Below are 11,060 nucleotides of genomic sequence, written 5' to 3' on the forward strand. Positions count from 1 at the left end.
CCAAAACATCTTCACGTTCACGTTCACGAGATGAGATGGAGGACACAAAATTCCAATAACAAAAAAGTATAGTTGTCTCTGTCATTCTACTCGGGTGCTGGCTGTACGTGGGAGTGGGACCATCAGAATCTCTCACTGTCGAAGAAAATAATTTGTTATCCTCACCTTGCCTTGGGAGCATAATGTTTTCATTTCACCCATGACCGTTCATAGGAAATTGAATTTGAATTGGAGCTCGACTCTTTAGATTTTCACTCCGCTCTATAGATATTAGATAATGTCAAATCAAGACCACAATTGGATGCCACGTGTTCACATCATGCACTAATGGAATAGTTCTTCCAATAAATCTCATGGTACATCTACTTTTTGGATTGAGCAATTAAAATCTAAAATGTGATTCATTTAGAATGTCTACTCACATTTTATGGGTGGGAATGTAAATCAATATTATGGAACCCACAGTAATTTGAAATTAGGAAATAACTCTGATTCCTAGAAAAGGTTGGAATCAGACTCCCATACTCGACCAAACTACCCCATCTAATTTTTAATATACCCAAACTTCCAAATCTGAACTTGCGAGTGTTCGAATCTAGGATCAATCCACCACAACACAGAAGACAAAACTCTCATACATGCTACATATCTGTGCCTAAGCGACGAAAGATTGCAAAACTTGGCAAAACAAGAAAAAAGCAAAGAAACCACCAGTGAGAAAACAAGAAAAACAAGCGTACTTGTTGGTAGCGATGCGAAGAGCGGTAGGGGTAAGAGGGTGGCGAGTTTTTGCCGTATGTAAGCCCTACATTAACTATTGACCATACCTTGTTAACCAAATGGCCAAACAAACAAAAATTATGCAAAGAAACATAATTTAAAGTAAACAAACTAATATATATATATATATGTGTGTGTGTGTATATATATATATATATATATATATTTTGTGATTTGACATACAGCACTAAACCGACAAATCAAAAACTCACACATAACATCAATTGTTTTATTATTATTGTTTTTCTGCTAGAATTAGCTTTTGCGGTGTAGTATTAATAGTACTGGTCAATCTTGTTTAGCGTTCATTTTTACATAATTTAAAGATACATCATGATAATAGAAGCACAACATTAAGAATCGAATAAAATTACGAGTATTTAATAATAATTTTCATGATATTTCTGAATTTCCCTTCTAGATATCAGTCTGCTCTAAATTTCTACAACAAAATAAAAAAACAAGCTGCAGTCCAAAATCTTCGCTTTCAATCACATTACACAACCAACCTTTACCTCATTTGCAATCACAATCTCTTGTCTTCAAACAGCTACTGCAAAATAGGTATAAGAGAGTTGCCATCGAGCTTCACATCAATTCTCATGCAAACCTTTCGTCAAATATAATCGACTAAAGCTCTGTCCCGTAACCCTGAAAGGTGTTTGACAATATCAATTACAATCAATGTACACTAATAGCAATATTAACAATAGAGCAAACACTTGGCATAATAAAAGAAGAAACTGGGCAGTTTCCTCCCCTTGTAGTTTCTAAATTTCTTGTGTCAAGTTATGGCAACTCCTTAAGACTATCAGCCACTTGCATTCATAAAAGTTATGTCTATTCTTTGTGTTCTGTAAATAATGAGAAATAGAAGAATCCTTGAATTCTATCAATGGGAGGGATTGTTCAAATTCTGGAATCGAAGTGTTTTGTCGCATCCCTTTGGATTTCTGTTTCCTACGAGAATCGATTTTTTTTCCTTTTTTTCCCTTTTTCATTTTTGTTTATCCACCACAACCAGGAATCAGCAATTGCTTGAATAAGGTGTTTCACTGAAGGTTTGGTCTGATGGATTCTGATTGTAGGATCTGAGTTACACCTTTTCCAAGAGCCTTTCTGGAAGCAATCAAGGGCTTTATCAAAGAATTTCCTTGATTTTCTTTTTTAATTAAATTATTATTATTATTATTATTGTTGTTGTTGTTGTTAAACACATGGCCAGATGCATTCTATGTGTCTTCTAAGATTTGCAACATACCCATTAATTTGGTTGCAATAGTTGGCAATCCGATTTGCAATTAGAAAACTTTCCAATCGAGGAGGCTCAGGAATTGGCTTAAATATGGGATTTGAAGGATCCTCCTCAGGCAAAGGCTCCTCTCCAGCAGCTTTACGTGCCTTATTCTCATCCCTAAAAATCACGACAAAGCCCAACTTACAAAATGGGTCATGAATCTCACTTTCAAAAAAAATAAATTCAAACTAACAAAATAAAAGATGAAAAAAAAAGGAGCAAGAAGCATGACACTTAATAGACAACTAGTACTTGAACTCACAAACTCAACAACTCCCACCCAATGACCCCCATCCCCCATCCTCAAAGCAGCAAGAACAGGTCAAATATTAGCGAAATATTAGTGGCTATATGGAAAATGGAAAAACGGTAGACTGCAGATAATGCGGTAGGTTATAAGTTTCACCAATCATTTAGGAATAGAAAACATAAAACGCAAGTGAATTGCAACATGTGTTTATCTATGGGCCATCCTACATCTTTTTTCTAATTAATTGCCTTGTTAGAATATTCTGGAAACCAGGTCACAATATTTGATGCCATCACCTAGGAAGCATACTCCATTAAAAAATACTGCAAAATTTACCAAGAAAGCTCTCAAATATACTGACAAATCAAGACATTAACCACTATACCTTAAACCATGAATGATGATAATAAAATGAATGTCCCATATTATTGGACAAAAAAAAAGGGAAGGCAAAAAAAAAAGAAAGCCTTCCAAAAGTTTGGCTATTAAAGTACTATTTTTGAACAACTTAAAGTTATCAACACAATCTCAAGAGTTTGGCTATTAAAGCACTAGCCATTAAAGCACTAGCCAAGCTCAAACTTAGAAAATGTCAACAAAGAGATTCTGGCTATTGAAGTACAGTTTTCATCAATATTTTATTTCTCAAGTTGTCTAACATGTAAAGCTAAATTTTCTTCCCAAAGTTATCTCTACAGAAGATGCAAAAGACCACAGATTCTCGGACACAAATTCAATACCACAACTGGGACAGTATTAATGTTGAAAAGTAAGCCATGGCCAAAAGAAAATGGATGCAGCATGGAGATAAAAAAATCATCCATAATATCAATACACATCAAAAGAAAATTGAGTATTAAGAGTTTGAAAACCTCATAATTCTACAACTTATCAGTCGACCGTCTGCACTAATATTAATGTTAGAAAGAAATAATAATTCACCGTCGTATAAATATTAGCAAATTTTCCATCTAAGAACATCAAAACAAAACGCATACATCATATATAGGCAACAGAGAAAATAAACAGTAAAAAATTAAGCCACCATCTACCTTCTCTTCTGAAGCCATGATTGCTGCTGAGCTTGCTGACGTGTTAGGCTTCGATAGTAAAATTGGAACTGGAAAGGAGGCAGGGATCAAATTATAGTAAAAGTGTAAAATAACATAAAATATTGAGTTGAAAAAGAGGCACGAACCTTTTGTTGTTCCACTGACAAATCATCCATGCATTCAATCAAAAATTCCATATTCCTCTCCAAGAATGGACTGCTTGACAATTGCAGGCGGTCGTAATCACACTGAAACCAGAGTGAAACCACAGTAATATTAGATTACAGACTTTAAACTCAATCTTATTACAAGGTCTCCAGGACAACCTGCTAGTTTACCTGTGTGACTGGAGTATCAGGTTCCAGCTCAGTCATAAAGGCACTAATAAGTGCAGAATTTGAGACTTTAACCTGCAATGTAATAAACCAACAAACACAATAACCAAGTGTAAGTTTGTCAATTAACCCCATACCATACACCTGCACAAAGTAATAAAATCCCAAATTTTGGAACTTGGAAAATGTACATTTAAGAGCTCAAATACAAAGTCAAGCCCATTTTTGATGAGGCCATGTAAATGCAAATCAATGACAGCTCAGATCTCTCATCAAATAAGTATTATAAATGGATAAAACTTTTGAGCCACCCGAATATATTTATGGGTTAGGATCATGAGTCTTCATTTTGTAGACAAATTCTTACACCATGTTCAGACCAACTGCCTTAATGTACTTTCGATAGTTGAGATTAAAAATCTCAACTGTGATTAATTGTAGGCATAATTATACATTACAAACACAAATATTAGGAGTAATTTCAACCATTGAAATGCTATTGATCCAATGGTCTAAAACTTGGGCTATAAATTGTGTAAACAATATGTTACTAATCCTACCCTAGATACACATGTATTTACATACATACATACGTACATGCATAATATACATACATACATACATACATACATGCATACATACATACACACACACACACACATGCATGTATGCATGTATGCATGTATGCATGTATGCATGTATGCATGTATGCATGTATGCATGTATGCATGTATGCATGTATGCATGTATGCATGTATGCATGTATGCATGTATGCATGTATGCATGTATGCATGTATGCATGTATGCATGTATGCATGTATGCATGTATGCATGTATGCATGTATGCATGTATGCATGTATGCATGTATGCATGTATGCATGTATGCATGTATGCATGTATGCATGTATGCATGTATGCATGTATGCATGTATGCATGTATGCATGTATGCATGTATGCATGTATGCATGTATGCATGTATGCATGTATGCATGCATGCATGTATGCATGTATGTATGCATGTATGTATGCATGTATGCATGTATGTCTGTATGTATGTAATTAATCTGGTGAGAAGCAATGCACATGGTGCTACTCCACTGTGCCTATGAATGGAGTTGCAGCTGTGGGATTAACTAGTCAATGCCACATGGCAACATCTGTCACCATAACAAGAGCAATGTTGTCTACCAGATAATGACTACAGTCACACATATCTACGATAATCCTCAAATGCTTACTTTTCTTGACATCCTTATTTTTTATATCCTATACCATGAATCTCAATACAAAGTTACTAAAGGACAAAATGTGTGTGAGTGAATGCTATACCTCCCCCTTCCTTTCTCTCTTCTTTTTTTTTTTCCTCCCCTCTTTTTCTGTCTCTGGTTTTACAGTTATAATGACTCCTCAAGTCTGACAAAAAGAAAAAACATGAACCTATGGGCTTATAAAATCATATCTTTTTCAGCTATCAGGTCAATGGCACCTCAAGTCAACCAACAAGAAAAATCCATGAATAAAATCTTTGGGCCTTGTTATTATGTAACTGGTTTTACCTCCCCAAGAAACAAATAAATAGTTACAGCAACTCCGCAGAGTCATTTTGCTTTTACACAGATACAGAAGGAAACTGTAATAACAAACAATGTAGGCACAACGATAAATTTATAAATTTTGTCCAAAGAAGAAATGGTTCATATAAGCTTACAGGAATTTCCTCAAAAATATCCACCCATGATAAATTTTTCTCCCTCAACCTATTGGAAGCAAAAAAGAAAATGCATTAAAATCACATCAACTAGTTTATATGCAAACAATTTTTTTTTTTTTGGCTGCAACATGAACACAAAAATCACGTACTTTTCTCCAGTAAAATTGTTGCTGCGGTAAAGATCCATAAATGAATCAGAAAGCTTTAAAGCCTTAAAAGCTAAGGCACCTTGATTGGACCTTGAAGGGTCATAAATTATGCAGACACACCTTCTAATATTCTCCTGCAATCACCCAAAACAAAGTAAAAAAAATTAAAAAAAAATCAAGGAGAAGAAATAAGATGGCAAGGAGTGAAAATTATTAATACTAATTGCATTTTCATTCATTAGCTAGTATTTCTCTTAGTTCAATTCAACAAAAACTTCCTCTACCCTACAAAATATTTGTGTGACCTCTGCACTAGCTTTTCCTATAGATATGAGAATAAAACACAGCTCCTAGATAAAAAGCATTTAAAGATATAATTTATTGTTTCAATATAGTTATTAATTAAATAAGATTAAAAATGGAATTTTTATGTAAAGCAATCCCTATTTAAAAAAAAAAAACAGAAACCATCAGGCTCATCTCAACAAAAGCAATAGATATAGTCTAGTCTCATCAGAATAATTACTAGCCAAAAGTTTTTTTAATGCCAAAAATAGTAATCACTTTTGGAATGACAATTGGAATGTTTTTAACTCCTATTTATTCATTATCTATGTTTCCGCAAATGTTCTATGGTGAAAAGCTATTTAATGGCCCAAACTCTTATTTTTGTGATTCTGGACCACGGGCGTTAGTTAAAAATTGTATACACCAGAACTCATTACATATTAAGCATAAAAGCAAGCTCCATAACAATAGGACCGACAGATCCATGGCAACAAGGAGTTTCACAAAAAGAATACTTGGCTACAAAAGCAAGGAGACAGCATTTTCTGCTTTATCTGATATCATTAGATGTGTTGATCTGTACTGAAATTTTATTTCGCTGAGTAGCACTTAAAATTTTTCAAAAATAACACAATCTTTATAGCTATTCCTCACACACTAAAAGAAATTTTGCAAGTTTCACAATTAAAATTAATACAAACAAAAACTATATTATCCATATAATAAAAGGACACAGCAGAGAAGGCTGTATTTAGACAATTAAAACGGTGGAAACATTAAATACCAAGGAATAACTTTAAAGAAAGGAAGGTGCAAATTAAAATACCCAAAATAGATAAAATTGACAGGACAAGAAAGTAAAGAAACCCCTAAATAATAGAATTCCAATTACCAAAAGGAATGGTGTAAAATGTCCAAAATAAAAATCACTGAAACACATAAATCATCTTCACCGTCATCAAAATGAAATAAAATCGAAAGACTAGTGACAAGGAGAAGCAAAACCTAAAAGAAAGGGACAATGAACGCCAAAATAATAAAAAATTAAGGGTTATTTCCACCCAACCCCCAAATCTTTCGACATTTTCCACCGCGCACCCAATTCCGTTAATTTGACCGTTATTTTTAACGGAACTATTTGAAAGTTAATGAAATGTCTGAAATACCCCTTATCTTGAATTAGAAAAGAATTAAAAGAGATAAAATGTTAATCCAATAATTAATATTTACATTAAAAATTCTTAATTAAAAGTAATTAATAATAATCCCATCAATTAACTTATCAAAAAAATGTAATTTATCATTATCAAATAATATTTAGGGTATGAATTTCCAAATTTGCCCTTTGACCGTTAGAACAAACGGTCAAATTAACGGATGTGGGTGTGGATTGAGCATTATTGAAACATTTGGGTGCGCAGTGGAATATGTTGAAACATTTGGGGGCAGGGCGGAATTAACCCAAAAACTAACCCAATAATTACAAAGAGAATATCAAAGAAAAGATTACAAAGATTAAGAATACAAACTAATAATAAAAGGTCGATAGATTCAACAAAGTCCCATATATCATCCCACATTATGAAGTCAACAAAATGCGCAAATGATCATGAAATGCAAGGATTCCTTGGAGCCTCACATAAAGGGAATTATGTGTAAATTCAGTCCTATGCAACTCAGCAGTTAGCGGGTTCTAACATTTAAGTTTCACAGAATTTAAGGAATCAATGGTACGCCTGTAATTTCCACTAAAGCTAAATCTAGCATTAGCACTTCCAATACATCTTATTTTAGGTTTAGTAGTCTAATAGTCCTATATAATATGTCACACCATGTTCCCCAGTCAAAGTCCAGTCTCTTTCTTTCTTAAAAAAATTCAGGAATTCTTTTCCTATTAAGGATTAGAACAAGACTTTACCAAACTCTGATAAGAAAAAGACTTTACCAAACACTTTTAGGTATGTCAATTTAAGTAGCAAACAATAGAGAATCGGAAGCAGCTTTAAAGCTTTGTTTGAAGGCTTGACGACTGTTTTTCCAGCTGTCAATGCCTCGGTTCGCCTTTATTTTTCTTATTTTTTCTGGTCGTATTTGAAATGTTCCTCTTTTCCTCCTCGTCTACTTTTTAAAATTTGCAATGTGAAACCAAAATAAATCTGACCACCAGTAATTTATGGGGACAGACTATTTCAAAAAAATAATCACATAACATGTCCAATCACAGTTATTTAAGAGTCTAGCCATAATGAATGAGACAAAAAAAACACAAAAAGTGTTGCTTTGATACAATTGATACCCAGTCAGAATAATAGAACTCAAATTTATTCTAACCTTAGCAACCACACTAGAGCAGAGAAGAAATTGGAGAAAAAGGACACAATAATATGGTATTAATTTAGCATGCATATATTTCATAAAGATATACATCGCAAGTTTCAGAACATACCTGGTAGTTCAGAAAAGTTTCAATCAACTCTGCTGTTTGAAAACATCCTAGCATTGTTGATTGGTACCTTAAAATATTTATTAAAAAACGAAGTAAGGTTCCACACGTCGGCCAACTAATATTTATATAAGAAACAAAACTCTGTTATCTATTTAAGAAAACTAACACATATGTGATCAAGCAGAAAAAAAGCTAGAAGTTATCACCCGATTTCTGTTTAGATGCTGCAGGTGGCGTCTTTAATGAATCAATTTTCTAGCTACACAAATTACCAGAATTTTCACAATTTTTGAATTCATTAAGTTTTAAAGTATGATTAGATATTCTATTTAGTAATTAAATATTATTAAATTATAATTTAATATTTTTGTAAATTAAATCTGATTAACAATAAAAAAAATTTAAGGGTAACAGTGGAAGTTAAAGATTGTACAGGTTAGAAATCCCAATTTCTCACCATTTGATAAGGAATTAGGATTCCAGAATTCCAATAAAATCCTATTTCTATCTCAATTTACCAAACCAAACAAATGAACCTCTACATCCAAGCAAACCTTAGAAATTTTCTGTTTTCCGTCATGATTACAGGGTTTAAGGTGATGTACGGGAATTATGTGAAGAATTGAAAATTAGACGAGAGTTCTGGGACTATACACTCACATGGAACCTAACCATAGTTAATTTAGATCCTAGCTTGCATAAGATTGAAGACTAGTAAAGTACACGTATATAAAGCGTCTAGTAAAATAAATGAAAAACACCACCACGAAACACACAGCTCCTCTTCAGCCAAGCTTACCATCCAACAGTGTTATTGTCCACATTAACCTCTCTTAGACACCTCATCATTTCAAGCTGGTAATTAGCACCATCAGCTTCAATTTCTTCGTCCTCTTCCTGGATCTACATTTACATTTATAATGGCAGAAAAATAAACAATATTCAGTAAATCATTTGTTTTGAAAAGAGAAAAAACTGAACATGAAGATTTTAACTGGCGAACAACGGCGCCTATCATACCGGGAAGGGGAAACAGTTCGTAACTTCAAGCACGCTACCAACATCTAACCCAAGAAGTTGTCCCGTCACCAAAGCTGGTGAAAACTCCTTGCAGTGTTTGATTATTTTTAGCATAACCTGTTTCAGAAAAGAAAATTAAGAATCTAAAGCATGCTCCCATCTTCTGTATAAAAAGTCTAAATACAGTAACTATTAGCATATACAAGAATGCTTGCGCATTCTCATTCAATTTTTTACTTGTTTGGCTGCAATTCAATAACATAATTTTCCTTAAATATTACTTTAATATTGTGCAAAAAAGACTGTAAAAAAATGTTAAAACTAGAAATATAAAAAATACTTATTGGAAAGAAAGAAAAGAAGCAGAGAGAGATAATACCAGACCCTCAATCTGAACAACTCTGAGAGGCGGCGCAACCTCCTCCGCAGCTGCAACTTGTAGAAAAGACCTAGCCATTGCTGCAGATCAAATAAGAACAAAGTTCATTAATCATTTTCAAATTATCAATAAAAATATGAATCCGACAAGAAAGCAAGAGGAACACTGACTGTTTGCCATTTGGAAGAACAATCTCCTTTCTCTACGCGTGCGAAAAAAACCCTAGTTATCGCAGCATAAAAGTTACAACTCAAGGAACGAGACAATTAGCATATTATTTTTCATCATTTTGCAAAACTAACCAAGTTAGTAAAAGACTACAATATCCTTGACGAAGAAAATTATAGTATTTGATTCAGGGACAGTTTGAGAATATTGTACCTCTTAAAATAATTATTGTTAATTGTGCTGTACAAATAATTAACTGCGAAGAGAATTAGTTAAGTATTTAGTAAATTTTATTTTCAGAAGTACTGTGGTTTTGAAAGCAGTTATGAACATTTGGTAAATTTTACTATTAAACTGCTGGAAGAAAACAAATAACTAAAATATATATAATGTAGGATAAAATTTACTTATACATATAAAAATGTGTACATATAATATTTTTAATTGTGTATTATAATAATTTTTACTAAAATAAAATTTATAATACATTGATTTTATTTTTTTATTTTTTAATCTTAAATTAATTGATAATTAAATCTATAAGATAGTGAAACAAATTTAATAATAATTCGACTAATAAATTGATATTAATAAATATATATTGATGAATTATAAAAAAATAATTAAAATATTAATTTTGTTTCTAATTTGAATAAGGATAATTTTGGATTTAGGTAATAATTTTAAGGATATTTATGGAATTATATTAAAGGATAAAATTGATTCTCAAAATCAAATCCATCCCTAAAGAAGAACAATTAAAGGGTGTTTGTTTTTTAATTTAATGAATTAAAGTGATTTAATGAATTAAAGTGATTTAATTATTTATTTTTATAATCTAATGGAACTTTTTAGGTAATTTAAACTTAATCAAAAAAGCCAATTTTTTTTTTACTTTTTACTGAATAGAGAAATCTAAATAAACCAGTTAATTTCTAATGTAAAAAATATCTCTACTTTATAAATTATTTCTCATCTTATATTATGTATTATTATTGAAAATTTGTGATAAAATTTGAAGCTGATACCAACTGTCACGGCCTGCTTGTTCCCACGTTGTGCCGTGAGACCTTAGGTGTCAATTCATACACACTTAGCCCTAAGTCAACCTTGCCCACTCAAATCCGGTGTTGGATTCGAAAGTCGAAAAGTGTATTCACTCAAACTCGCTCAAGATGGGAG

The 11,060-nt window shown here is 32.5% G+C and overlaps 1 protein-coding gene across 1 annotated transcript; it reads right to left on the bottom strand.

The window, feature by feature from the left end:
- Positions 1–1,133: 1,133 nt before the first annotated feature.
- LOC102615701 (eukaryotic translation initiation factor 3 subunit H) lies at positions 1,134–10,035 on the bottom strand. The gene is made up of 12 exons (XM_006494457.4): positions 9,881–10,035; positions 9,711–9,790; positions 9,332–9,448; positions 9,111–9,214; positions 8,312–8,378; positions 5,578–5,711; positions 5,426–5,474; positions 3,718–3,789; positions 3,526–3,627; positions 3,380–3,447; positions 2,042–2,194; positions 1,134–1,431 (listed from the first exon to the last, which is right to left on the bottom strand). Exons 1-12 carry the CDS (start codon positions 9,888–9,890, stop codon positions 1,374–1,376), a joined length of 1,014 nt encoding a protein of 337 aa, XP_006494520.2. The 5' UTR covers positions 9,891–10,035; the 3' UTR covers positions 1,134–1,373.
- Positions 10,036–11,060: the final 1,025 nt, after the last annotated feature.

Source organism: Citrus sinensis, chromosome 9 (genome assembly GCF_022201045.2).
Source record: "Citrus sinensis cultivar Valencia sweet orange chromosome 9, DVS_A1.0, whole genome shotgun sequence".
NCBI lineage: Eukaryota > Viridiplantae > Streptophyta > Magnoliopsida > Sapindales > Rutaceae > Citrus > Citrus sinensis.

What these genes read in the sequence shown, in the direction of transcription:
- LOC102615701 (XM_006494457.4), bottom strand. An exon ending in TTGTTCAGATTGAGGGTCTG is followed by an intron (nt 9,449 to 9,710) that starts GTATTATCTCTC and finishes TTTCTGAAACAG; the next exon opens with GTTATGCTAAAAATAATCAA. An exon ending in TCATGGCTTCAGAAGAGAAG is followed by an intron (nt 2,195 to 3,379) that starts GTAGATGGTGGC and finishes CGTGATTTTTAG; the next exon opens with GGATGAGAATAAGGCACGTA.